Source organism: Plecotus auritus (assembly GCF_963455305.1).
Source record: "Plecotus auritus genome assembly, chromosome: 9".
In the NCBI taxonomy this organism is placed as follows: Eukaryota; Metazoa; Chordata; class Mammalia; order Chiroptera; family Vespertilionidae; genus Plecotus; species Plecotus auritus.
The window spans coordinates 47990706-48018691 of record NC_137783.1 but is presented as its reverse complement, the minus strand read 5'-3'; the positions used below and the strand labels follow the sequence as shown (position 1 = coordinate 48018691).

General features: G+C 39.2%; 1 protein-coding gene across 3 annotated transcripts in view; it reads right to left on the bottom strand.

The window, feature by feature from the left end:
- The window catches only part of ADK (adenosine kinase), a 539444-nt gene that overhangs the window by 290382 nt on the left and 221076 nt on the right, over positions 1-27986 (bottom strand). For all 3 annotated transcript variants that reach the window (XM_080687589.1, XM_080687591.1, XM_080687590.1), the window contains exons 5-6: positions 9311-9483; positions 2623-2731 (exon numbers count right to left, since the gene is read on the bottom strand). In XM_080687589.1, the coding sequence (XP_080543715.1) occupies positions 2623-2731; positions 9311-9483 (282 nt within the window). The remainder of the gene's footprint in view (positions 1-2622; positions 2732-9310; positions 9484-27986) is intronic.

Here is a 27986-nt window from a genome sequence, read left to right as displayed (position 1 = left end):
CGGAACAACCGGTTGCTATGATGCGTACTGACCACCAGAGGGAAGATGCTCAATGCAGGAGCTGCCCCCAGGTGGTCAGTGTGTTCCCACAAGGGGAGCGCCACTCAGCCCGAAGCTGGGCTCATAGCTGGCTAGCTCAGCGGCAGTGGCAGAGCCTTTCCCGCCTCCACTGCAGGTGGGCGGTAAGGAGTGAGGGGTCCTGGATTGCAAGGGCCCCGGAATGCAAGAGGGATGTCTGACTGCCGGCAGGCGGACATCCCCTGAGGATTCTCAGACTGCGAGAAGGCGCAGGCCTGGCTGAGGAACCCTCCCCACTGAGTGCATGAATTTTGGGCACCGGGCCTCTAGTTTTATATAATGCAGACAGATGTCTTAACTTTGGAAAATTGTTGAATAGACATATTGAGTTGCTTCCTTCGATCAAGAACTTTTTTTAATTAAAGGGATCCCAGAACTTCAACTTGTTAAAACCTCAGGAGTTTAAAATGATGATGTGAGAAGACTGCTGATTCTATGGAACCTGAAAGTAGGAAGGAGTCCATCTGATTTGATTAAGTATAGCTACTAGGATACCTACTCAATCTAAAATTTCATTTTGAAAATATGCTAAGAAAAGACTAGACTGGATGCTCTGTGCTCAACGGGAATTAAAGATTTAAAAGAAGTGCAGAATGTCTATATGGAAATAACATTACATTTCAGAAGATATTTCACAAATTTTAATAAATAAAAATTATGCTCTTAGTTGCTAACAAATATTTGTTGAACTTCCACCAATAGTAACAGCATCATCCCAGGTATCCAATATGTGTCTACTATTTTCAGAAGTATTTTAAAATAGGCAAACTCTGAGAAATTTATAGATTTACCCAGCAATGTAAAAGAGCATTCTTTTTATGAAATTGTTGAAATAGATGCTAAAGGCTAACAGCTATCATCAGAGATATCAATCGAAATCCATTCTGATATTTGTTTCTGGCTAATATATTACACATGTTTCAAGAATAATTCTATTTTCTTAACTTGTCCAAAACTAATCACTTCATACTTTATACAAAATAGCACTTGTAAAAATAGTTAATACTCTTATAAAAATTCCATTCACCCAAAGTTGGCTAGATGCATTACAGTACCTAATTGCTGAAACTATGAGTTGTTTGCAAGTTGGGTCCATGCTGCTATAAAAATTCCCCATTCACTCAAACTTGGCTATATGGCTTACATGTGCATAACTGTTAAAACATGAGTTGTTTCCAAGTTAGTTCATGATCTGGGGTCCAATTACTATATATTTAAATAGAAACAATTGTAACTATCAGTTAAAAATATTTTTTTCATCATAAATATTGTCATATATCATAGTCAATATAAATAACATAATTAATGTCAAAATTTAAATCATGTGCTCTTTGAAAATCAGACTTTCTAATGTAAGATGGTTTGAAATATTTAATCAATCTCCCTAAAAAGCTTCACTACAAAAATATGCTACCAAGACATTAACAACAAAAAAGAGAATATTTTACAAAATAAAATGAAATAGAAGATGATCAAGAGAGAAAATTTTTTAGTTTTGAAATGTTTTTCTCATACAGTGGCAGAAGAGGTAAAATGTCTTTCCTCTATATAATCCTCTTAATGTAAGCATTTATTTGACATTTATAAAGGGGTAGAGTTTGCTATACAGAGGAATCAATAACAATCTTGTAAAGCCTACAGCAGTGTACATAAACATGCTGTAGGAGACATTAACACTAGACTGAAAGAAATAATTATATTTTCAATAAGCACGTTCCTATTAGATAATAAATTTTTTACAAGTGTTACCAGCAGTTTCACAGATCAGATAGTGAGTGGCAGAGGTTGTTATATCAAACTCATATATTATATGCTTATGAGGTACTTTTAATTTTTCAAAGATATCTACTTATTTTTGGTCAGCCACATTTAACTCAGATTATATAAAAACAAGATATTCGTGGGGTGATTAATTCAGGAGGATTTTTATATCAGTCTTATCTTAGAAATAAATTCTTAACCAATTACTTTCATGTCAGAAGACTTAATAATTCAAATTACACACACAAAAAAAAAAACACCAAATTACATGATGCCCTTATTCCCAGATTCAAGAGATTTGTCACAATCAATGTTCCTGAAATATTAAATTAAAAGGTATCATGGTAATTACTATAGAATAAATAGCAAATAGGATTTTTTAGGTAAATAAGCTCAAACTGTTTGCAGTGAATATTTAGAATACTCATATTTCCCCATACAATGCATGCATTATTCAGTAGTAGCCTAAAAATATAAAATGTAAATTCACAAAATTACCTCAAAAGACCTTAAGAAACAGATTTTACAGGAATCTGATACTTAGTTAAGAAATATCTATGTATAATGTATCCCAAAAGAGGTAGACTTGAAGGTAAATAATACAAATTATGTTACCATAGAATGATCATATTACTATTCTGCATGTTTAATAGTGAACATATGCTTTGAGATGGGTAATTTGCAGGATAAGCAAAAGACAATTATTTAAAAATTTACATCAGCTAACAACTATAACTTATAGTGTAAACATATACCAGAAATTTGAATTAGATAAGTACTTACTGCTATATAATAAACTCTTGCCTTTTCTACTAACATCCAATTTTTCTCCATATCAAGATGTTTTTCTTTTTTATAACAATTGGCAGCAGCAAGATTAGCTACAAGGGACCTAAAACAACAAAAAACAAGTAAGTTTTTTTGCCCCAGATATATAGTTTATTCTTTTTATTGCAAACTTGTCATATACTTTAATACAGTTACTTAACAATATTTTTTGCAAATTTTGTTTTATATTTTAATTCTTCAAAACTGCTGTATATTGATTTTAATGAATGTAAATAAAATTAATTTTGTTTTGAGAACTCTTGAGACTTCTGTGTTGCCTGTGAGATAAACAGAGATATTAATCCTTGTTCTAAATATCACCTGGTATTTTGAGAAACTGGCATTTAAGTTTCTTTTTTTATCTACATGCTAAGATTATCTACTTTCTACATTTTAATAGTTCAAAATGCAGTTACGAAATAAAGCTATAATGCCATTATGCATAAAAATATTCAAATAAAAACTTCTATATATTTCTTCTCTAACCTAATGCTTTAAAAGCCAAGTATGGGATTAATTTTACAAAATACATATAAAGACTATGTTTACTATGTGAAATTAATTTGCCAAGCATTAAATATTAAGGACTGGAAAAAATTTAAATTAGTTTCTACAGTTGAAACATCCCTGCCCTGGTCCAGTTTTGCAGTAGAAAAATCTAAGCAGGATACTACATTTAAAATCTTGCTACAAGTACCTCATAGAGCTTTTTATTATTGCTCAACAATTAAACTTAATAATTATTTACATTATATATCTATACTAATAAAAGAGTAATATGCTAATTAGACTGGGTTGACTGGACATCTTCCGGATGTCCGACTTCCTTCCTGACAAAGCCACAATGGCGGGGGCCTAGGCAGAGGAGGTTAAGGGGCGATCAGGCTGCAGGGGAGCAAGCAGTTAGGGGCGATCAGGCTGGCAGTGGAGGGCAGTTGGGGGCGATCAGGCCAGCAGGGGAGCAAGCAGTTAGAGGCGAGATCAGGCTGGCGGGGGAGCAAGCAGTTAGGGGCGCGATAAGGCTGGCACAGGGGAGCAAGCAGTTAGGGGGCAATCAGGCCAGCGTGGGGGAGCAAGCAGTTAGGGGCGCGATCAGGCTGGCACAGGGGAACAAGCAGTTAGGGGGAGATCAGGCTGGCAGGGGAGGGCAGTTGGGGGTGATTAGGCCAGCAGGGGAGCAAGCAGTTAGGGGCGACCAGGCTGGTGGGGGAGCAAGCAGTTAGGGATGAGATCAGGTTGGCAAGAGGGAGCAAGCAGTTAGAGGCGAGATCAGGCCGGTGGGGGGAGCAAGCAGTTAGGGGCGCGATAAGGCTGGCACAGGGGAGCAAGCAGTTAGGGGGCAATCAGGCCAGCGTGGGGGAGCAAGCAGTTAGGGGCGCGATCAGGCTGGCACAGGGGAACAAGCAGTTAGGGGGAGATCAGGCTGGCAGGGGAGGGCAGTTGGGGGTGATTAGGCCAGCAGGGGAGCAAGCAGTTAGGGGCGACCAGGCTGGTGGGGGAGCAAGCAGTTAGGGATGAGATCAGGTTGGCAAGAGGGAGCAAGCAGTTAGAGGCGAGATCAGGCCGGTGGGGGGAGCAAGCAGTTAGGGGCGCGATAAGGCTGGCACGGGGGAGCAAGCAGTTAGGGGTGAGATTAGGCTGGCATAGGGGAGCAAGCAGTTAGGGGGCAATCAGGCCAGTGTGGGGGAGCAAGCAGTTAGGGGTGCGATTAGGTGGCATGGGGGAGCAAGCAGTTAGGGGGAGATCAAGCTGGCAGGGGAGGGCAGTTGGGGGTGATTAGGCCAGCAGGGGAGCAAGCAGTTAGGGGCAACCAGGCTGGTGGGGGAGCAAGCAGTTAGAGGCGAGATCAGGCCGGTGGGGGGAGCAAGCAGTTAGGGGTGCGATCAGGCTGGTGGGGGAGCAAGCAGTTAGGGGTGAGATCAGGCCGGCGGGGGGAGCAAGCAGCTAGGGGCGCGATCAGGCTGGCATAGGGGAGCAAGCAGTTCGGGGTGCGATTAGGTGGCATGGGGGGGCAAGCAGTTAGGGGTGAGATTAGGTCGGCAAGGGGAAGCAAGCAGTTAGCAGTTAGGGGCGCGATCAGGCTGGCATAGGAGAGCAAGCAGTTAGGGGTGTGATTAGGTGGCACGGGGGAGCAAGCAGTTAGGGGTAAGATCAGGCTGGTGCGGGGGAGCAGGCAGTTAGAGGGCAATAAGGCCAGCAGGAGAGAGCATTTAGGGGGTGATCAGGCTGGCAGGGGAGGGCAGTTGGGGGCGATCAGGCAGGCGAGCGGTTAGGAGCCAGCGGTCCCGGATTGTGAGAGGGATGTCCAACTGCCGGTTTAAGCCCGATCCCAGGGGGACATCCCCCGAGGGGTCCTGGATTGGAGGGTGCAGGCTGGGCTGAGGGACCCCCCTCGCAATGCACGAATTTCATGCACTGGACCTCTAGTAAATTAATAAAAATATTTTCCTCCTCAGAACTTAGAAAATAACTTGACAGTTTTTCACTTTTTTTTTTTAATATATTTTATTGATATTTCACAGAGAGGAAGGGAGAGGGATAGAGAGCTAGAAACATTGATGAGAGAGAAACATCGATCAGCTGCCTCCTGCACACCTCCCACTGAGGATGTGCCCGCAACCAAGGTACATGCCCTTGACCGGAATCGAACCTGGGACCCTTCAGTCCGCAGGCTGACACTCTATCCACTGAGCCAAACCGGTTTCGGCATTCACTTTTTTATTTATAAATTTATAAACATATATATATGTGTGTGTGTGTGTATGTGTGTGTGTATATGTATTTAATAGACTTCAGAAAGGAAGGGTGAGGAAGAGACAGAAACATCATGATGAGAGAGAATCATTGATCAGCTGCTTCCTGCAACTCCCTACTGGGGATAGAGCCCGAAACCCGGGCATGTGCCCTGACAGGGAATCAAACTGTGACCTCCTGGTTCATAGGTTGATGCTCAACCAATGAGCCACACCAGCCCAGCAGTTTTCCAGTTTTGTAATCAATAGTAGTTATGGTACAAAAATCCTCACAAATAAAATATCATCTCATTACTTAAGACTATGGTAATATGATTGGTTTCTCTTGTTAAGGAAAAAGTAAATCAATTCTCTTCCAAAACATATTTCTGTTTATATGCCAATTGACTACTGAGGATATTTCTGTTTATGTTCAATGAGATGAATGAAAATAAGAGTAATATGCATCAATATATTTATATGCAAATAACTATATTACAAAATCAGAATAATTAGTCCTATTTATACAGAATATTTAATAAATCATGACTTTAGCAAAATTTTGACAAAAATGGTTACTAAATAAAAGCAAATACTTGTGGTATCAGTTACTAAATTCTATTTTGATAATAAAACTACTCTTTGATAGGAAACTACACAGTTTCCCCAAAAGAAAAATACAAGTATTCTTACTATCCAAATGTGTTTGGTTCAGCATTTGGAGAATGAGAACCTGGATTAAGAAACTATTGCATTATCTAAACTCTTTGATTCCTGAGTTTTGGATAGTGGCACTAAGAGTTACCACCCTTATCTAAAACAATTTATCCAAATATGTTAGGTTCCCCAATTTGGATAGTGAATTAGGCAGGGTTTCCCTCAGTTTCAAATTTCCAAAATTATTTGCACAATACTGAGCATCATAACCATAATATCCTATCTAATAAAAGAGTAATATGCAAATTAACCATCACTCCGCTACACCCACAAGCCACGCCCACAAGCCAATCAGGAGCAAATATGCAAATAAACCCAACCAAGATGGCTACGGCCACAGAGAGCAGGAGGGAGGCTTGGGTTTCCCTGGCAATGGAGAAAGCCAAGCTTTCCGCCTGCCCTTGCCAGCCTAGGCCTCCACTCAAGACTACAAAGTTTCAATGATAGAAGATACATAAACCCAAACAGAAATCGCAGCAGCCACAGAGCTGGAGAGAGCAGGAGGCGAGGGTTGCCCCTGGTAATGGAGGAAGCCAAACTTTCCGCACACCCTGGCTGGCCCAGGTCTCGCTTAAGGCTACAAAGTTTCAATTATAGAAGATACATGAATCCAAAAGAAATGGCTGCCACCACGGAGCAAACAGAAGGCTTGGCTCTGCTCCAGGCTACATAGTTTCAATTGTAGAAGATAAATAAACCCCAGATACCAGGGCCTCCACTTGGGTCGCCGGGGGGCATGGCCGGCCTGCTAACCACCACAGGCCCCTCACCCAGGCCGCCCCACGCCCCAAGGGAACCCCCACCCTGATCCAGGACACCCTTCAGGGCAAACCAGCTGGCCCCCACCCATGCACCAGGCCTCTATCCTATCTAATAAAAGACTAATATGCAGATTGACCATCACTCCAACACACAAGATGGCTGCCCCCATGTGGTCAAAGATCCTGCCCCCATGTGGACACAAGATGGCCACCACAAGATGGCCAGCAGGAGAGGGCAGTTGGGAGGGACCAGGCCTGCAAGGGAGGGCAGTTGTGGGTGATCAGGCGAGCAGGAGAGGGCAGTTGGGAGGGACCAGGCCTGCAAGGGAGGGCAGCTGTGGGCGATCATGCCTGAAGGGGAGGGCAGTTAGGGGTGACTAAGCCGGCAGAGGAGGGAAGTTGGGGGCAACCAGGCCTGCAGGGAAAGGCAGTTGGGAGGGACCCAGGCCTGCAGGGGAGAGCAGTTGGGGGGGACCCAGGACTGCAGGGGAGAGCAGTTGGGGAGGACCAGGCCTGCAGGGAAGGGCAGTTAGGGGTGACCAGGCCTGCAGGGGAGGGCAGTTAGGGGCAAACAGGCTGGCAGGGGAGCAGTTAGGCATCAATCAGGATGGCAGGGGAGTGGTTAGGGGGTGATAAAGCTGGCAGGCAGAAGCTTTAGGGGCAATCAGGAAGGCAGACAGGCGAGCAGTTGGGAGCCGGCAGTCCTGGGTTGTGAGAGGGATGTCCGACTGCCCGTTTAGGCCCGATTTGGATCGGGCCTAAACGGGCAGTCGGACATCCCTCAAGGGGTCCCAGATTGGAGAGGGTGCAGGCTGGGCTGAGGGACACACACACCCATGTACAAATTTCGTGCACCGGGCCTCTAGTTAGTATATAAAGGAAGCTGTTAACATCTGTAAAACCTAATATTATCATACTGCTCTTTAGCATACAAAAATAATTTATCAATTTTTCTCTAGCTTGAGTGGTATCAGAGGCAAAACTTGACCCATTTCTGTCTAATGGGAAAACTTTGCACCTGCATATTAATGTTGGTTTTAGAAAAACTAAAAAGAGGAAAGGTTTAAATAAGTATATTTCAAATATGTTTGAACAATAGTGGTTTATTCATAACTTAAAATCGTAACTTTTTTATACATAAAAAATAAAGTTGTAAGAAAGGTTTGGAAGATTTTGGCACTCTATTTTTGGAAGTTATATTTTAGTTATTTAATGATTACTGCCAAAATAGTGTCAGATTCTTAACATAGATTTTCTGGAGGTCAAAGAGTGAGCAAAAATAAAAGGAACTAAGAAAGGGGACTTGAACAAGGGGAAGAGAGAGAAGAAAAGAAATAAAGGAAGAAAAAGAAGCAAATAAAAAAGGTGGGAAAGGAAGGGAGACAAGAAATGGAAGAGAGCAGACTACATACTTCTAGCTATAAGGAGCGTAAAATGTTCAATGAATCACTATTTAAAAAAAAGATCAGCTTTGGTGATTCTAAGACTATAACAGTTAGAAAAGTTATTTTATTTTTCACTTGAAAAGGAGAAAAAAAGCCCATGCTGATGAGTAATATGGTAACAATACTGTTAGCAATGTATGAATGGTACTGAAAGAAAACCTCCATGTGGTTGCAAAAGGCACAAATACAACCAATGCATGGGAGGCCTTGAAGGATATATTCAAAGTTCACTTAAAGAAGAATTTTTAATAAGTAAAATTGTACAGAAATGCAATAGGTTGTTTCTTGAGTGGTACATTACCCATGACTAAAGTTGTTTAATATGGATGAATGACTATTTGCCAAAAATGCTTTCAGTAGTTCTCAACATTTCTAATGCTGTGACCCTTTAATACAGTTCCTCATGTTGTGGTGATCCCCAACCATAAAATTATTTTCGTTGCTACTTCATAACTGTAATTTTGCTACTGTTAATGAATCGTAATGTAAATATCTGTGTTTTCCGATGGTCTTAGGCAACCCTGCTAGCGGTTCTCAACCTGTGGGTCGCGACAAATTCATATGAGACTGGATATAACACAGCATTGTATATGTTAAAAATACATATGAATGTGTACATGTAAGTATGTAGTCCAATATTCCAAACTCAGGATATGGTAAAAAGAACATTTCTTTCTAATCCCAGCTTAGCAAAAAGCTAGCTATAAAACAATGAATAAAATGTTTTCCTTCTCTGATCCTAATTATAAGAAGTAGATACTAGATTAGATAATCTCAAAAACTTCACTCCACTATTCCACATGAGGACAACAGCAGGATCAACAAGGGGAATTTTTTTAAAAAAGAAAAAATGATATAAGGAAGAGTTTATTAAACATTACAAGCAATTATAAATGTGAGATCTAAATTCCAAAATTAGATTGGAATTCAGATTTTATCAGTATTGAAATAGCCAATTAGTATAAGCTTCCCTGGGAATTACACTGACCTGTTGCCACCAGTGATGCATGCAGCACAAGTTCCTGTTGGCTGCTCATTCTGCTCATAGTAATGAGCATCCACATGCGCTTCGGCAGCTTTTCTCTTCAGGATCTCCCCAAATTTATCTATCCCAATGCATCCAAAAAACGTTGCTGCTTTGTGTGGCTTCTGAATCATCCACTGAAAAACAGGAACATAAATAATTTTAATGTGTCAGAAAATGGTACACCATAGTTCAGTATTCTGTTGTAGATAGTGGCATAAAAGAGATACTTTATTAGAAACTGTGGCTGTTATGAATGGAATTTCAATCCTGCACAACCATTTATGACAACAAATTCGATATAACAATCACAAAAAATCTTATTATACTACTTCTGGGGAGAGATATAGAGCACAGTGGTTAAGAACTCAGACTCTAAAGTCATAAAAACCTTAGGGCAATGCTGGCTTGATACAGAAAAATAATAGCGATTCCCAATAGAAGTAGTAGAGCAATATCATTAAAAGCCCAGCATCTATATTGAGACAGTCTCGATTCAAATCTTGCCTCTGCCACTTACTAGCTGTATGAGTAAGAATGTCACTTAGGCATTTCTATGCCTCATTTTCCTCATCTGTAAATTTAAAAAATATATATATATATATAAATACATCTCATAAGGTTGTTGAGAATTAATACTTTAAACCAAATATACAAAAAGTACAAATATAGCAGCCAAGAATATGTCTTGTTCTACACATTACTTTTGTTCATGTAGAAAGTCTAAATAATCTGGCTATATCTGATATCAGCATATTTAGGACAATGACAAAATGTGAGTGAGACCTTTACTCTTGATCAGTGATTTCTATTCAAAAGTTAGTCAATTTCAAATAAGAGTTTAGTAAGCCAAAGCAGACACACAAAAGAAGCCATGCTCATGGCTTCAAATCACTTAATAACCTACCTGAGAAAAGTAAGGATGTTATCAAGAAAGTGGAAAGATTAAAAAATCTTTTTTGAAAGTTTATAAATTAACTAGAGGCCCAGTGCATGAAATTCGTGCATGGGGGGGGGGGAGGATCCCCTCAGCCCAGTCTGCAACCTCTCCAATCCGGGACCCCTTGGGGGATGTCCAACTGCCGGTTTAGGCCCTATCCCAGGGATCAGGCCTAAACTGGCAGTCAGACATCCCTCTCACAATCCTGGACCGCTGGTTCCTACCGCTCACCTGCCTGCCTGACTGATCATCCCTAACTGCCCCCCCTCTGCCAGCATGATCACCCCTAACCACCTCTGCCTGCTGGCCTGATCGCCCTTCACTGGCCCCCCCTGCCGGCTTGGTCGCCCCTAATTGCCCCCCTGCCATCCTGATTACCCCTAACTGCCTCTGCCTGCTGGCCTGATCGCCTCCAACTGCCCCCCCACCACTAGCCTGGCTGCCCCCAACTGACCCCATGCCGGCCTGGTCGCCCCACGCAGCCTGCTGCTCAGTCGTTTGGTTGCCCCTCACTAACCCCCCTGCCGGCCTGGTCGCCCCATGCAGCCTGTTTGGTCGTCCGTTCGATTGCGATGGTTGCTTAGGCTTTTATATAGATAGATTTGCTAATAGTTCTGTTAAAATTTTAGTACATCTCTAACATTACCTCCAACATAATGTGTTACCAACACATAAGCAATCTGTTTTCGACCATTCTGATATCCAATCAATAACACTGAATGCATGTCTACTAGAGGAAAATGACAGTAACTATAATACAAAGACACAACCACATTTTCAAATTCTCCAGGAAAGAGATGCAACCTTGTTCAAAGTCTCTCGTTATGTTCCTTCTTTTAGCCAAAATAAACTGCCCAACCTCTCTTTGTTTAGTTATGTATAGTACATCCTTAAATACCCATCTTTAACTTCTACCCTATCCCTGAGGGAGTAAGAAGGTCCAGAATTACTCTTGTGTTGTGTATACTTAAAAAACAAAACTAAAAGGAAACAATTATAGAATTTTCAGACACTGGACAGGGCAGGACTATGATTCTGACAGAAAACAAGGTGAGCCCTGACATCACGCAGGTTCTCTGCCAGGAGGCAATTTCCAGACTATGGTGAAGGGAGGAAGAAACCAAACGGAACCTGGCATTCTCACTGAAATGAGGGAACAGAGATAAAGTGTTTAAGGAGAGCCTGAAGAGTAGAAACTGAAAAGGAGTCTCAGAGAGAAATGAGCTGAAATCCATGTAAAGTAGCTCTCAAGGCTTTGGCAGGACACCAATCTGTGCATGTTTAAGGAAATCATAAGAATATACATAAATTCCCTATGATTAAAAAGTGACTTTATCAAAGTCTCAGTATTCAAGATCACTGTACACAAATCTAATGTAATTCTATATACTATCAAGGAATAGTTGAAAATTGAAATTAGGAAAACAATGTCATTTACAATAGCATCAAAAATGAAACATAATGGGACCAATTAAAGAAAACATGTGTAAGATCTATATATAGAGCACTAAAAAAAAAAAAAACCTAAAAAAACCCCACCCACCACCAACTATATAAAGCGATACTATGTGCGTGAATTAGAAAACTCAATATTCTTGAGAGCAATTCTCCCCAAATTTATCCATAGATTCACTGCAACACTAATCAGAACCTCAATAGGATTTCTGAAGATACCAAAAAGCTGATTCTATAATCAACACTAAAAGAAAAGGAACTAGAATAGCTAAAGGTTAGGAAGTGTGTCAGTGTTCTGGAAACCGATATTGATAAATTCCAATTTCTTCAAATATAATGTTGATAATACAACCTATGATCTTGGGAGCATGTTTTAAGAATTAGAAATAGACTAACAAGAAATGTACTTTAGATCAGTAAATGATGCCTATTATTATAGTTGGGTCACTTTTATCCAGAGAATGAAAGGGCTCTCATTATAATGTATCTACACCTAACTAATGAATAAGAAAATGACAGCTATAATTGATGACTTTAAATAAATACATGAATATAGTTGAATTCAATTTTAAAGGCAACAGTAAAGGCAGAATACCACCAGGAAACACTCAGGAGGGAAATTAAATATAAGCCAAGGGAGATCAGAAAAGGTATCCAAAGATGGGTGACATTATCAACTAGTCTCTGAAGGATGGGTGTAACTTTCAAAAATGGCTGTGAACTGGAAGTAGAGGCACAGCAAAGAGCATGTGCCTCCTTTCCTGTAGGGAATTTTATCATGGTGTTCCTAAGGTAAAATAAATTCTATTTAGTAAGTAGTTAGTTCTAAACAACCTAGTATTTATTTCCTAATAATTGAGAGCCTATTGCGCACTGTAAAATTCTCAAAACTTGGAATCAGACTGGTCAGCACCACTCTCATCTGCTGTGTCACAATGATTTTTGTATAGTACTTGTTTTGTTGTTTTTTTAATCACAGAAACTACCCAAACCCCAGTTTTCCAAAGTATCCGATACCACCAAAAGAAAAGTAGCAGTGCAATGTTAAAACAGAAATATCTGGAGTTAGTGGTTCAAATGTTGAACCTAATAGATGTCACCTGTTTCCCTAGAAATTTTGAAATGATCTGCAGACTCAGTGTGGATTTGCTAAAGCACCCAAGGGGTCTTAAGCACACAGTTGAGGAATAAAAGAGTATAATGTTAACCAAAAACAATGAAAGGAAAAATAAAGGACTATTAGGAGTATAATGACAGAGCACAATGTGGGAGGGAACAGACTAATGTGAAAAGTAGATCTAGGCCAGATCATTAAATGCCACTTTAAGAAATTAGGCAGCATTCTGTATGTAGAAGGGCACAAATGAGGGTTTTGAGTAAAGGAGTCAGATGATGAGAGATGAGACCTCATTAAGAAAGCAGGAAGAGGCCTGGCTGGTTTAGCTCAGTGGACAGAGCGTCAGCCTGCAGACTAAAGGGTCCAGGGTTCAATTCCAGGCAAGGGCACATGCCTGAGTTGCAGGCTCGTTTCCAAGTAGGGGGCATGCAGGAGGCAGCCAATCAATGATTCTCCCTCATCATTGTTTCTATCTCTCCCTCTCCCTTCCTCTCTGAAATCAATTAGAATATATTAGAAAGAAAGGAAGGAAGGAAGGAAGGAAGGAAGGAAGGAAGGAAGGAAGGAAGGAAGGAAGGAAGGAAGGAAGGAAGGAAGAAAGGGAAAAAGAAAGAGAAGATTTATAGCTGAAATTAAATGGAGGCTAAATAAATACCATATTAAGCTTCACATCAAGAGTCTTTAACCACATATGGAAAGACTTATAATAATATTAACTTCACCTTCCAGATGAATTTCCTCTTTGTCACCTAAATGCAATATTTAGAACAATATAATTGACAATGATGCTCAAGAGATAGTCACTTCTAAAGCAATGCTATATACTTTAATTCAATTCATAATAGAATGCTGAAGAATGGTACCTAGATACTAAAATAATAGCAAGATAAGCCAAACGTAAGAAATTTTATATCAGAAACCCAATGAGGCGTTTCAGAAAAACTAGAGCACAACTAAAAGAGATTAAATGTCAAAACTGGGAAATAACAGCAACAAACAGATTGCAAAGGGTGGTGAGGAAATCGTAAGTGAAGTAGTTGGTTAGGAAAATAGCATCAATCACACAGCTTAAAGGATTGGTTCTTTCAGAGGATTGCTGTGCTCCCAAGTGAGACAGGGTGAAACACAAAGGTTTTTATAAATATTATTAAGAATCCATTCTCCCTCAATCACAAGTATGCTATGCTCCTTTCCTGCCAAAACTGTTCCATTTCCCCTGTTGGCAAACATACTATTAATAAAAATTGGTTCCCACTATTATACCAACAATGGTTCTTTTGTATTTTTATTGTTAAATACCTGTTCACATCTACTTTTCAGAAGAGATTTTGGAAAACTTTGGTCTAGTAGGGGGAAAAAAAGATAAACTTTAGACTAGGACACATATAGTTCATCTAGTCCTGTGATGGTAAATTACATACTCTATTAGAGATTATATTTCTTGTAGAATTATTGTAAAATTGAATAAGATAATGTATGCAAAGTGTCTGTTAAACAGTACGGATGATGATGATAATATCAGGGCACTAAAATATAAAGTACGTTGTAGTGTAACTTCATTAAACTCATTGCATAAATATTTTCTGATCATCTACCATTTGTTGAACATTATTGCAGTAAAAAATAAATAGAGCAGCATTTCTCTATCTCTTTTTGTAGGCTTCTTTTCTTCTCCTAATTCCTTAGTGTTCTATAGGCCTGGATGCAAGGAATACCTGCTCTTCTCATCCTACACAATTTTTCTGGATCTGATCCTACACAATTTTTCTGGATCTGATCTACTTCCCGGGTGTGTGATATATATATATCAGCACATGAGAGTAGCACATAAACTTTGGGGAGTGGCCAAAGAAATTTCCTAAGGAATATATGTGAAACTGTGGCCATGCTGAAACTTGTAGAAATTAAGGGACCTGGTAGATCTTGTGTGAGATAGTTAATTTTCAGGGGAAAAAGGATGACAAAGAGGCTCAGAAACAAAAATGAAGCTATTGGAATTAGAGAACTGAAAGTAAATTCAGTATTCCAAACAGGATTTTGGTACCTTATAAACGCAATGAATGAAGATGAATAAGAAAAGTGTCAAAATGCTATAATCTCTTCCTTAAATCTGTATTCTAAAAATATAGTATTTTCTAAAGCATGCAATAAATGCTTACTGAATACATTTCACTTGGAAATATTAATAATATAACCACTGACCCAAGTTAAAGGTTTAGTATAGAACCTGGCATAAAATTGGCACAGAATATATTTTAACTATTGTTATAATTACCACTAATGCAATTATTATGTAGGTCTCAAAAACACTACTTTATTGTTATTTCTAAGGCAAACTGTTAAATACTTAGAATACTAAGGAGTTTGAATTTTATCTTCTAAGAAGATTTGTAGCCTGCCTGAGACCCATGGGCCACGATTAGGTCAAGGCATGTGTGGGCGGAAGCAGGGGAATCCATGAATTCCCTGGAATTATAAAGAAATTCTGATGTACTTTTCCAAGGAGAGGATTCATAGATTTCACCAGATTCCTAAAAGGGACTAAGGCACCCACACCAAAGGGGGAAAGGTATATATAGGGAGAACACGAATATAGCCAGGAAGGAAGCCTTTTTCCTTTCAAGCAGAAGATTAACAGGTTATATAGGATTGCATCAAATTAACCAATAAAACCATTTATACCAAAAGTATTTATCTAAATTAAGAAATGCTGTGTACGTTACGTTTTTAAAATGCAACAACTTATATTATCTGAAATTGTTATGCAATTAGTTTCTTAGCTATCTATAATAAGTAGCCTAGATATATTTCCAAAGGTCTCCAAAACTAGGTGATAAAAATTAGCATAGCACCCAAATATTCTTTAGGTTTTTATTCAATCCGACTTTCACCAGAAGCCTTTAAGCAACATGATTTCTATCAAAAATACATTCTTTTTCTATGCTCTCCCAAGATTTTAAAAAATCATGCCTACTTTAACTTTTAGCTTCTTGCTATGCACACAAAAAAAGTCTTTCTTTTAGGTTGGAATACAAGGAGTTTTCTTAAGGAGAAATCTGATCTTATTTTTTAAAGAAAACAACCTTCTAGAAAATGTTTTTAGAAATAGAGTTCAATATACACCATTTTCACATTATTTGAAATAGTTAAAACTGCCTTACATAGTGAAATGCTGTAATATATATATAGAAATACACTAGTGGGTATCAGGGCACACTATTCCAAATTATAGCACAATGGCCAAAAAAAAAAAAAAATAACAACTGAGGAAATGCAGAAGCAGAAAGGTATTCTGACCTCCCCTTTCCTTCTCCCTTAAAGCAGCTCATAAAATCCTCATATGGGAAGTCTCCCCCCCCCCCCACCGCCCAATACCTAGAGGAAGAGAATATCTTCATCCCACAAAGGGATATGAGAAGAATCCTAACAAAAGTTCACTCAGTTTTACTCTACGTGCCTCATACTCTGACCTATCCTGTTCCTACAAGACTTCCCACTCTTCATCAAACCTAGCATAAAAATACTCAAGTCAAACTGTTTCCTTGAGTCTGCATTTCTTTATGAAGGCTCCTGTGTTGCATAAAACTTACATTAAATAAATGTGTATGCTTTGTCAGTTTAATTTTCACACCCAACCAGAGATATTAAGAGGGTCGAGGAAAACTTGCCTTTCCTACACCCTCAAGCAATTTCAACTTAAAGGAGATGGTAGCAATGGCTGCTCTTTTTTAGAGGACATATTATTAATCCATATATTTATCACCATTTCAAAACCACTTCTAAAATTATTTTATCATTTTTCCATTATACTCCAGACATTTCCCCCTGACAACTTGGGGAAAAAATTGTGCTAAAACTAAATATAAATAAAAGGTTCAGTGAAGTAACACTATAATTAGCTGAAGATGAGTTAGAAACAATAATATAATTAGGAGCTAAATTAGCAAGTACTTACTATAATTTGGGCATTATGCTAGTCCTTTACTTACTATGTTATCCCAGTTAATCTGAACCACCAAACACTAATACTCACTACTCCAATTTCACAGGTGAGCAAAGTAAGGCAGTGGCAGAGCTCAACTCTGTATGGTTTTATAAAGTAAATTCTAATCATTATGCCAGATAGGAGGAAAGAAAGGGAAGTAAAGAAAATCATATTGGAAGGAGTATCATCAAATATCAGACATACAGCCAGCTTGGAAAAGAATACCTGTGTGGTCATGTGTAAGTAACTTTGTTTCTCTAGCTATCATTGTCCTTAATTGTAAAAGTCAAGAAATTATGACAATTTTCTAAGAGATCCATCAATTCAAGCTATAAAAAAAACAGAATATAAAATAAGAAAATAATCACCATATAAGTTATTGTGGCCAAATAAAACTGGGACAGAGAGGCGAAGATAGTAAGAAAGTGGGTCTTCAGAAGTAAGAATGTCACTCAGATGCATTTGCCCAGAAATTCTACAAAAGATACAAAGAAGCATGCCAATTAAATACAAAAGAACAAGAGAAAATTTGAGGAAAAAATCCTTCTTCTTTACTGTTTTAGCATATCCTATCTAATAAAGAGGGAATATGCTAATTAACCATCACTCCATCACAAAGATGGCTGCACCCACAGCTGAGGCCAACTTCCCATAAGGAGCTTTAACAAGCAATCAGCAGGGACCTGAGGCTACGCCCTCCCCCGCCCCCATGGGGCTTGACAGGGGACCTCAGGTTGGCAGGGCTTGACAGGGGACCTCAAGGTGCGCTTCCTGTCCTGGTGCTGGGCTAGGGGACCTCAGGCTGCTCCCCTGGTCCCAGCGCCAGGCCAGGGGACCTCAGGCCGCGCCCCCCACCTGGCAGGGCTTGACAGGGGACCTCAGGCCGCATCCCCTGCCCCAGCACTGAGCCAGGGGACCTGAGGCTGCGCCCCTCTGCCTGGCGGGGCTTGACAGGGGACCTCAAGGTGCATCCTCAGTGCTGGGTTGGGGGATCTCAGGCCACACCCCCACGCCCAGGAGGAACATGAGGCTGCACCCCCCTGCTGAAGGGGCTTGACAGGGGACCTGAGGCTGTTCCCCCCTCCCGGTGCCGGGCCAGGGGAATTGAGTCTGTGCTCCCCCCACCCCCTGCTTGGTGGGGCTTGACGGGGGACCTCAGGCCATGCCCCCCACCCAGCGGGGCCTTGACAGGGGATCTCAGGCTATGTCCCACACCTGGCAGGGCTTGACGGGGGACCTCAAGGCACGCCCCGCCCCATCCTGGCGTCAGGCCAGGGGACCTGAGGCTACATTCCCTGCGGGGCTTGACAAGGGTGGGACTAGCCAGGTCTGGATCTATCCCAATGAGGGGCGGGGGTGGGGGGGGGGACGACCAGGTCTGGGTCTCACGCGATTTTGAGGAGCATGTGGGTGGACAGGGACTTGACTCTGGGTCCCGTGGTGTACCCCAGACTCTGACAGGAGGAAGGTTTTCATATACATTTTACTAATTTTCTTTCATCTCTGACACTTCTATAATAGAGAAAGGGCAAATAGCAATATTAAATTATTTCCTCTAATTAATCCCCTTTTAATGTGCACGAATTTCGTGCACCGGGCCACTAGTGTGTTATAAAAAGCAAAATCCCTTAAAGGCAGTAAACATCTGCCCATAGACACATATTAGAAACAACATCAAAAATATAAGGCAAAGGTCAAGTCAAAGTTTATTGACAATGATAAACTATGACAGCGTCTATTAAATTAGCCCTTCCTTCAAAGTGTATGTGATCAAAGCAGCAAAGGTATTTTCACTCAGTCACATAACAAGCTATTTGTTGAGATTGAAACATCTGGTCAATATCTCCTAACACTGCAATTTCATGCACAGTTAGCATTAGAGCACATTTCTTCTCCTCTTCTTACAGGGCCCATAAGGGTGGCACATATGGCTGATCATTTCATTGAAAAAAGGATTCAATTCAAGGCATTACATACAATCGTCTGTGCTGTATGATGTTTTAAGTCTACCTGCCATCATTTTCCATCATCATTGCTCACTGCTGTTCTTTTCTAGTATAAAAGCCTGCAAATATGACAGAACACTTAAAGCTTAACAGCCTTCCTCCACTGGAGTTAGAAACCATTTAGGGCAAAGGAATCTATAAAATGGCAGGTCGTTTTCTATTGTCAAAAACTCCTAATATATTAAATTATTTACCATTTTATTTACCATTTAAGCAAAGATCTAGTACAGATTAGAAAAGTAATGTTTACTGTCAAATCAAACACTTAACTTTTTATATGACAGATCTATGAAAGTATATTCTTTTGGTATAATTTTAGTTAAAATAAATGACTTGAAAAATATATAATAGAAGCATTTAAAAATAATTTTAACAGAGGTTTTCAGAATTCTTTCAATTTGACAAAGAACAATTTTATACTGAGAGAATAGGGATGTTACAAAATATTATTATCTGATGAAAAATTTCCACTTAAAATCCATGCATCAGTTGTCATGGTAACAGGACCCTTTCTTAAACACTTACTGTGGTAAACCTAAACTCACAACATAGATTTCTCTTTTTTCCCCTTTCTTCCTTTAGGGTAATAGCTTTAAGGGAAAAACAGAGTGTGGGTAGGGGACATCTTTAAAGCTACTGTTTCACATTTCTTTGACACATTTCCATGACAGGTAGTATAACTATATGAATATAGGTTATCTTCTAAAAATAAGAATTTACCTAGATGTTAATAGCTGAATGAATTTCAATGAGGAAATATTCTTCTGGTGATAAAGAATCACTTATGGCCATCTTACAATAAGCAATATGCAATGACTGATTAAGGAAGAAGAATATAAAAATAATAAGATTTAACTGAAATCTAAGTAAGATGTAATGTCCAGCTCTGGTACTCTAGCAGATAATGTAAATATATTTTTGTTCATTAATTTATTTTTGTTCATTAGTTTTTGTCCAGTCAATCCAATAATAAATGTATTTAATGAATAGTTCTATGGACTAGAAATCATGCTAGCACTGAAACACAGTCTTGAACAAGTCACCCATGGTCTCTATCTAATGGAGATTCCACACAAAACAAAATGCAAAGCAAACAAAACAGAAACATGAAATAGAGAAATAAAATAATTGTAAGAAGCACAATGAAGAAAAAAACAAATGGCTGAGGACAATGGGGAGTGAAGAGGGGCAAGGATAGAGTCTACTTTGAATAGGCCTAAGGATACTTAACAGACAAAAATACGCAAATGAGCTAATGATGCAAAGAACGAGCTTGGGGTTGGAGAAAAAAAGAAAGAAAAGCCAAGTACAAAGATTCTGAGAGGGTTGGCATATTTAAAAAAAGTGAAAATCAGTGTGGCTAGAGCATGGTGAGGAAGATGGAGAGTAAATTTGGGAAACTATGCTGGTCCCAGAGTATGCATACCTTGTTGGCTATGGTAAGCAGAATAACTTTCATTCAGGGAGCAATAGGATGCCACTGAAGGGTTTTAAACAAGAAAGTGGAATTATTGAATTTAAATAAGGATCACTTTTATTACTGTACAGAAAGGTATGTATATACTGTATATTAAAGAAGCAATAAGGAGATACGTTGGGAAAGTATTATTCACCCCACACACATCCAGGCCTTTAAAAAAAGCTATTAGCTCTGAAGGGTAATAAAATGTACCACCCAAAAGGTGCCTCTTGGGCATGTAGATTAGTTTAAGCAGAAGGCAATCAAGACCCAGACAAATCAAGAAAAACTTTTACCTATCCCTACCACCACCTACAAGAATTTAGATAGGGGGCCTGATTCAGGAAGGGAACTATTATCAGAGTTAGCTTTTATCTGAATGACCTATCTGTATGGCTGGGCAAATATCTAATTACCAAACATCTGTACTTCTTATTGTCCTGTGAATTACCCACCTTCCCTTTAAGTCCCAAACCCCTATCCCATTCCTTAGCTCAGGATGGCACATAAGCCTCAACTGCCTGACTTGCCTTTGGGTCTCATATTTTTATAGGGCTCCTCTACAGGTGGAATTAAAAATTTGTTTTTCTTCTGTTAATCTAGCTTGTGTTATTCTTATTTTAATATTTTTGACCATTTAATTATTAGACCAGCCAAAGAACCTAGAAGGGTAGAAGAAAAAAATTTTCTTGTCCAGTAGCTCTATCCCAAAATTATTTCCAGATTTTAACCTTCTTTTTTGCATCCACTTTTCATTAATTCCACTACTAACACCCATTCAACTTATCAAGACCTATTGCCTGGATTGTTTCAATCATTTCCTAATCTCCTTACTTCCATCCTTGGCATTTTCCTTTAAAATGTAAGTCAGTGAGCTTATCATCCCTTTACTCAAAACCCTCAATGCTCTCCACATCACTCAGTAAAAAATTAAAAATCCTTATGAGGTCTATGAAGCCCTACAGAAACAAGCCACTCTTCTTTACCTCCTATTGCCTCTCTCACCTCATTTCCTGATGTTCTTGTTTCTGCTCTAAGCAGACTTAACTCCTTGCAAAATTTTGAAACATGCCAAGCCTGTGCTCTGTTAGGAAATGCTGACATCTCTACTATACTAGACTTCCCCTTATCCAGGTGTCCTCAAACTATGGCCCGCGGGCCACATGCAGTCCGCCGAGGACATTTATCCAGCCCACCGGGTGCCGCTGCCTGTCCTGATTAGCAGCCGACTTGTCGCGGGCCCACAGTGCGCATAGGAATTTGTTCATAGTTTTTTTGTTAAACTATAGTCCGGCCCTCCAACGGTCTGAGGAACAGTGAACTGGCCCCCTGTTTAAAAAGTTTGAGGACCCCTGCATACCCTGTGGCTCTTCCTTCATCTTGAAAGTCTTTACTTAAATCTTATTTTCTCAACAAAACTGTTCCACACACCCTATGTAATATTGTAAAATGCTCCTTTTGTTTCAACGTTTCCAATACCACAACAAAACTTCTACTTTTCACTCCCTTTCTTTAACACAGTCTAATTTGTTTACATACTACATTCATTATATTTCTCCCTCCCACTAAAATATGAGCTCCATGAAAGCAGGGATTTTCATGTTTTACTCATCAATGCAACCCCAGCACTTGACCTCCTAAAGTAGATAACAGAATGTATTTAATGAATTGTATCTTAATAATGTATCAATACATCCCCAAAGTGAGATCAATAGATACCAAAAATTTATTTTGATGATTATTCATCATATTCCTAAAACATACTTGCTTGTTGTAAAACGAGAATAAAATCAGAACACAAGAATAAAATACTTCAATAAATATCACTTATTAATATTGAAAGATTCATGTTATCACTGCCATTATTAAACAGTGCATGACCAGTATAATTAATTATACAATTATATAAAGCACTAAAAATATTAAAAAGGCGAAAACATAATGTCACAGTCTACAAAAGAAATGGGAATTTTAAAAACAAACATACTTATTTTCTGCATATTATGGGAAATAACTCATTTACTCTCCCTTTCACAGATGAAGAAATTGATGCAAAGAAAGGGTAAATGAGTACCCAGGACTTAAATCTAGACAGTCTACAAACAAAGCCCAAGGTTGAACCACTCTTCTGTAACAGTCACTGGAGGGAATACTGTAAAAAATTAATAAAAATAATTGTTAGGTAATATGTTCAGTTACTAAAATAAACATTCTCATATACCAATAATAACTTAATAGACAAAAAATATGGAGATGTAATGTACAACATGATGATTGCATATATGAAAGTTATTGAGAATAAATGCTAAGGGTTTTCATTATAAAGAAAAACTGTTTTTTCTTTGTTAATCCTCAGGTGAGGATATTTTTTCCATTGATTTTCAGAGCGAGTGGAGGGGAGGAGGCAAGACAGAGAAACATTGATGTGAGAGAGACACATAGATTAGACGCCTCCTTCTCGTGTCCCAACCAGGACCCGGGATTGAGCCTACAACCAAGATACATACATGCCCTTGAACAGAATTGAAGCTGTGACTTTTCAGTTCGCAAGTCAACCAATACTCCAACCACTGAGCCAAACCAGCTAGGGCACAAGGAAAAACTTTTTTTCCTATTTTATTTATTGTATCTATATGAGATGACAAATGTTAAACTTATTGTGATAACCATATATACACTGCCTTACGCTGTACACCTGACTATATATATATAGTCACTGTATATATATATATACACACTGTATACCTGAAACTCATATAGAGATATATGTCAATTATATCACAATAAAACTGAAAAAAAAAATAACTTAAGGAGAAAGTCTATATACAATAGCAGCAAGAAGAAACCACACTTGAAGCCAATGATGAATCTTAGCATTGCTAAAATTGTAAAAACCAGATGTGGTTCCTGCCTAAAGAAACAAAAGCTTCATCTAACCAAACCTCTAGCTCTATAAGCAAATATTAAATATGAAGCAAATGATCAAATCAAGACAATGAGGTAGTCTATAGTACAAATAACCTAGTTTCTCTTTTTAGAAATAGTCAATGACACTTTAAAAAGGGGGAAGCAGGATAATTACTAAGTAAAAAATATAAGGCATAAATGCAAAGTTTGAATTCTTGTTTAGATCTTGATTCAAATAAACCTATCACAAATGGATATTTTTAAAAAATTATGAAAATTTAAATATGAATTGAATATTAAATAACATTAAGAAATTAATATATTAAAGTAATAGTATGGCAGTGGGGTTTTTTTAAAGTGTCATTCCTGATGAGTTAATTCAAAGGATTTATAGATGAAATGACAAGATATCTGGGATTTCCCTCATAAGAGAAAGCGATATAACAAGTTTGGCAAAATATTGATAATTATTTAAGCTAGATCATTAGTACATGGGGTTCATTATACTATTCTTTCTACTTCTATGTAGATTTGAAATTTTCTACAATAAAAAATTTAAATACACACACATCAACAAAGTGGATAATTAAAATCTTGATGTAAGACAAAAAGAAGACAAATATTTACCCTAAGAAATTATTATGAAAATATTATTTCTCAATGAACCTATAAACTCCAATGTGATATTTTGAAAACATCAATATGATCCTTAAACCTGAGAGGATAATAGGAAAATATATTCTGAAAAAGATGAATAATAATGATGGGGGAGAGTGAAGTATATACTAGCAGGTATTATGAAATCGACAGAAGTAGAGTTCAAATACAGACCCAAGTATCAATGGCAATATTGAGATGACAAAAGATGAATTATTGAATAGAGTGTACTGGGATAAGTATATAGCCATTGAGGGGAGTATTCTTTCCCCTCATACTTTAACCAAAAATGTAAAAATAAACCACTCAGAAAGGTAGAAAATTCAGCTTCTCATTTTAATAACTTTAAAACAGATTTCCTAACCATGACATGAATGCCAAATAATATAAAGGAAGTAATGATAGTTGTAACAAGATATAAACTTAAGATCAGTCACTATACAGGAAAAAGAAGTTGAGCGTGTGGCAGGTGGTTGGGGGAAGTTAGTATCCTTAATGGATGAAGCACTCTCAAAAATCTGAAGAAAAAGGTGGGCAAGGTTATCACAATGATGCTGATGTTTCATAGAGCGAAGTCCATAGATATAAGCAATCATACATATACTTCTTTAATGTAAGTAAAGAACACAAGAATTTAAAATACTGAGAGGGCTGTCCCTATTAAAGAAAATCAGCAGCACTTTGCGAATACAAGAGCAATCTTCAATGGCTTTCAAATCTGTATTAAGGAAGCTGTTGTTGATGCTATTTACTGTTCACAGTGAGGATGGCATAAGGTCTTTCAAATGCTCCCTCTGTCATTCTCTTCGTACTGCTGAGGTGCTTATGCCATTCTAGCCCCTCCTAATTGATTCTAGTAAGAGACTTTAGCTTTGAGCTTGCCTATCCACAAAGTGTAAATAACTGGTAACAACCAATCATAGTCCTGAATGCTGGTTTGTGAGGCCAGGTGACTCAAAGGACAATTTCCTAGGCAAATATTTATCTGACTAGAGGCCCGGTGCACGAAATTCCTCCAATCTGGGACCCCACGAGGGCAGTCGGACATCCCTATCACAATCCAGGACTGCTGGCTCCCAACTGCTCGCCTGCCTGCCTTCCTGATTGCCCCTAACCTGCCAGCCTGATCACCCCCTAACCACTCCCCTGCCAGCCTGATTGATGCCTAACTGCTCCACTGCCAGCCCATTTGCCCCTAACTGCCCTCCCCCCGCAGGCCTGGTCACCCCTAACTGCCCTCCCCTGCAGGCCTGGTCCCCCCCAACTGCTCTCCCCTGCAGGCCTGGGTTCCTCCCAACTGCCTTTCCCTGCAGGCCTGGTCCCTCCCAACTACCCTCCCCTGCTGGCCTGATCGCCCACAACTGCCCTCCCTTGCAGGCCTGGTCCCTCCCAACTGCCCTCCCCTGCTGGCCATCTTGTGGTGGCCATCTTGTGTCCACATGGGGGCAGGATCTTTGACCACATGGGGGCAGCCATCTTGTGTGTTGGAGTGATGGTCAATCTGCATATTACTCTTTTATTAGATAGGATAGAGGCCTGGTGCACGGGTGGGGGCCACCTGGTTTGTCCTGAGGGTGTCCCGGATCAGGGTGGGGGTTCCCTTGGGGTGTGGGGCAGCCTGGGTGAGGGGCCTGTGGTTGTTTGCAGGCCAGCCATACCCCATGGCGACCAAAGCAGAGGCCCTGGTATCTGGGGTTTATTTATCTTCTACAGTTGAAACTTTGTAGCCTGGAGCGGAGCCAAGCCTTCTGCTTGCTCCGAGGCGGCAGCCATTTCTGTTGGGATTTATGTATCTTCTATAATTTAAACTTTGTAGCCTTAAGCAGAGGCCTGGGCTGGCCAGGATTGCAGAAGCTTGGCTTCCTCCATCGCCGCGGGCAACCCTAGCCTCCTGCTCTTTCCAGCTCCATGGCTGCCGCCATTTCTGTTCGGATTTATGTATCTTCTATCACTGAAACTTTGTAGCCCTGAGTGGAGGCCTAGGCCAGCAAGGGCAGGTGGAAAGCTTGGCTTCCTCCATTACCAGGGAAACCCAAGACTCCCTCCTGCTCTCTGTGGCTGTAACCATCTTGGTTGGGTTTATTTGCATATTCGCTCTTGATTGGCTGGTGGGTGTGGCTTGTGGGTGTTGCGGGGGTACGGTCAATTTGCATATTACTCTTTTATTAGATAGGATGGGCCCATACTTAGCCCACCTGTATCTATTCTTACAATGAAATAACAGCAATGGACAATAAACACTTATTTTTTGCACAGTAACATAAAATAATTACACAGTAGCATCAGATAACTAAAATGTATAGAATTATTTTAGGAAAAAAGATTTACACTCAGAGAGTTCAAGGATAATCTTATCAATGGCTCAATTTACAATGTCATCAAAATAAAATGTTACTCGGTACCCACCATAAAATTATACACTTGTTAATCCAACACACTTCTATTAAGTTCTTAACATCTAAAGTACTCTGTGAGGGATACAATCTTGAATGAGACCTTGTGGAGTTCACAGTGTAGTGTAGCAGGCAGCATGGAAACAATTCAAATTCAATGAGCGTTATAATAGAGATAAATACAAAATATTCTGAGAGCATCAAGAAGTTTGGGGAGTTATGAAAAAGTCAAAGAGAAAATGACAAATAGGCTAGTTCTTGAAGGTTAAATATTTTACCAGGCTGAGAACAAGAAAAATAAAAGTAAATTATAGACAGATAAATATGCAGTGCAAAAACAGAGGGATACTAGGTCCCTGGCTTACTCAGGGAATCAGTAAAACATGCAATCCATAATAGCATATTTTATGAAGGAGCAATAATCCATAATACTGAAAATCAGGCTGGGATCAGAGAGTTACATGATAAAATGTATTTTACAAAGATAATTTTGGCACAAATGTTCAGAAACCAAACAAACTGGTCAGAGAAAATTTGCCATGGTTCTACGATGTCTCTGTGGGTCTTTATCAGATTTTGTTTTCTCTTTTTAAGAATATTTATATAACAAACATCCTTAGTTAAAAATACTGGCTTTATCTCACTGTAAAGGTTAGGCAGGTTTCCAATAAACCCCTTTAAAGATTGAGGTTTACTAAGTTCAGGATTCATCAACTGTGATGCAAACTCTGTGAGCACAGCTTCCGCCTGCAACAACTTCCATGTTGCTCTTGAGTGATGGCGATGCAAACAGAATCATTGGGAATGTGAAACTCATGCTGCCTGTTTTGCTTGAGTAAAAAAATTCCTTTGTCTCCGACGCAGTAGGTTCTTGTCTTCTATCAACACCTATAAAACTGTGGCAGACTAGTTTGTTAGTTTGCAAGTGGGGTAAAATCCAAGACACTTCATAGTTATTGAAAAACACTTCTTAAAAAAGAAGAGGACCAGGACAGAACACAGGAAGACCAATTACAAGGCCATGAGGTATTACAGAAAAAGAGAAAAGGATCTCAACCTTAAGAATTTTGAGGAAAGGAGGAAATATGCAAGAAAAAATTTTTTTGGGCAAAAAGGACAAGAGTTGGGACTACCTAGGTGAGGGAAAGTGTAGGTTAGTCTGAGTATGATGTAATTGGATGAGTAATGGATATGTCATTAAGAGAGAAAGATAATTTAAGAACATAGAATCAAGCACAATGTAAAAAGCCAGAGAACAGTGAGTTGAGTTTGAACATATGAAATTTTGAGGATAAATCTTTAGAGATATCTACTGAAACACTAGAAATACAAGTTCATAGTTCCAGAAAGAGGTCATGAATAGAGAAAAAGCATTGACCTATTCTCACAGAAAGGTCTGCAGACCCCTGGAAGGCCCTGAGAACTTCTCAGAGGATCCACAAAGTCAAGTTAATTTTCACAATAATATTAAGATGTCATTAGCATTTTTCACTATGTTGACATTTGCTTTCAAATTAAAAAGATGCCAACTTAAGAATTTTTTAAGCAGCAAAAATCATTGATTTTTATTAAATATTAACACTTAAAATACACATCTTTTAAATACCCTGTGTAGGGAAATGGGAAGTATGAATGAAATACAATGGTTTCCTGAGGGAAAGTACTTGTGCATTTGAGTTTTTATATGAACTAACTGCTTTTTTATTAAAAACTATTTTTAT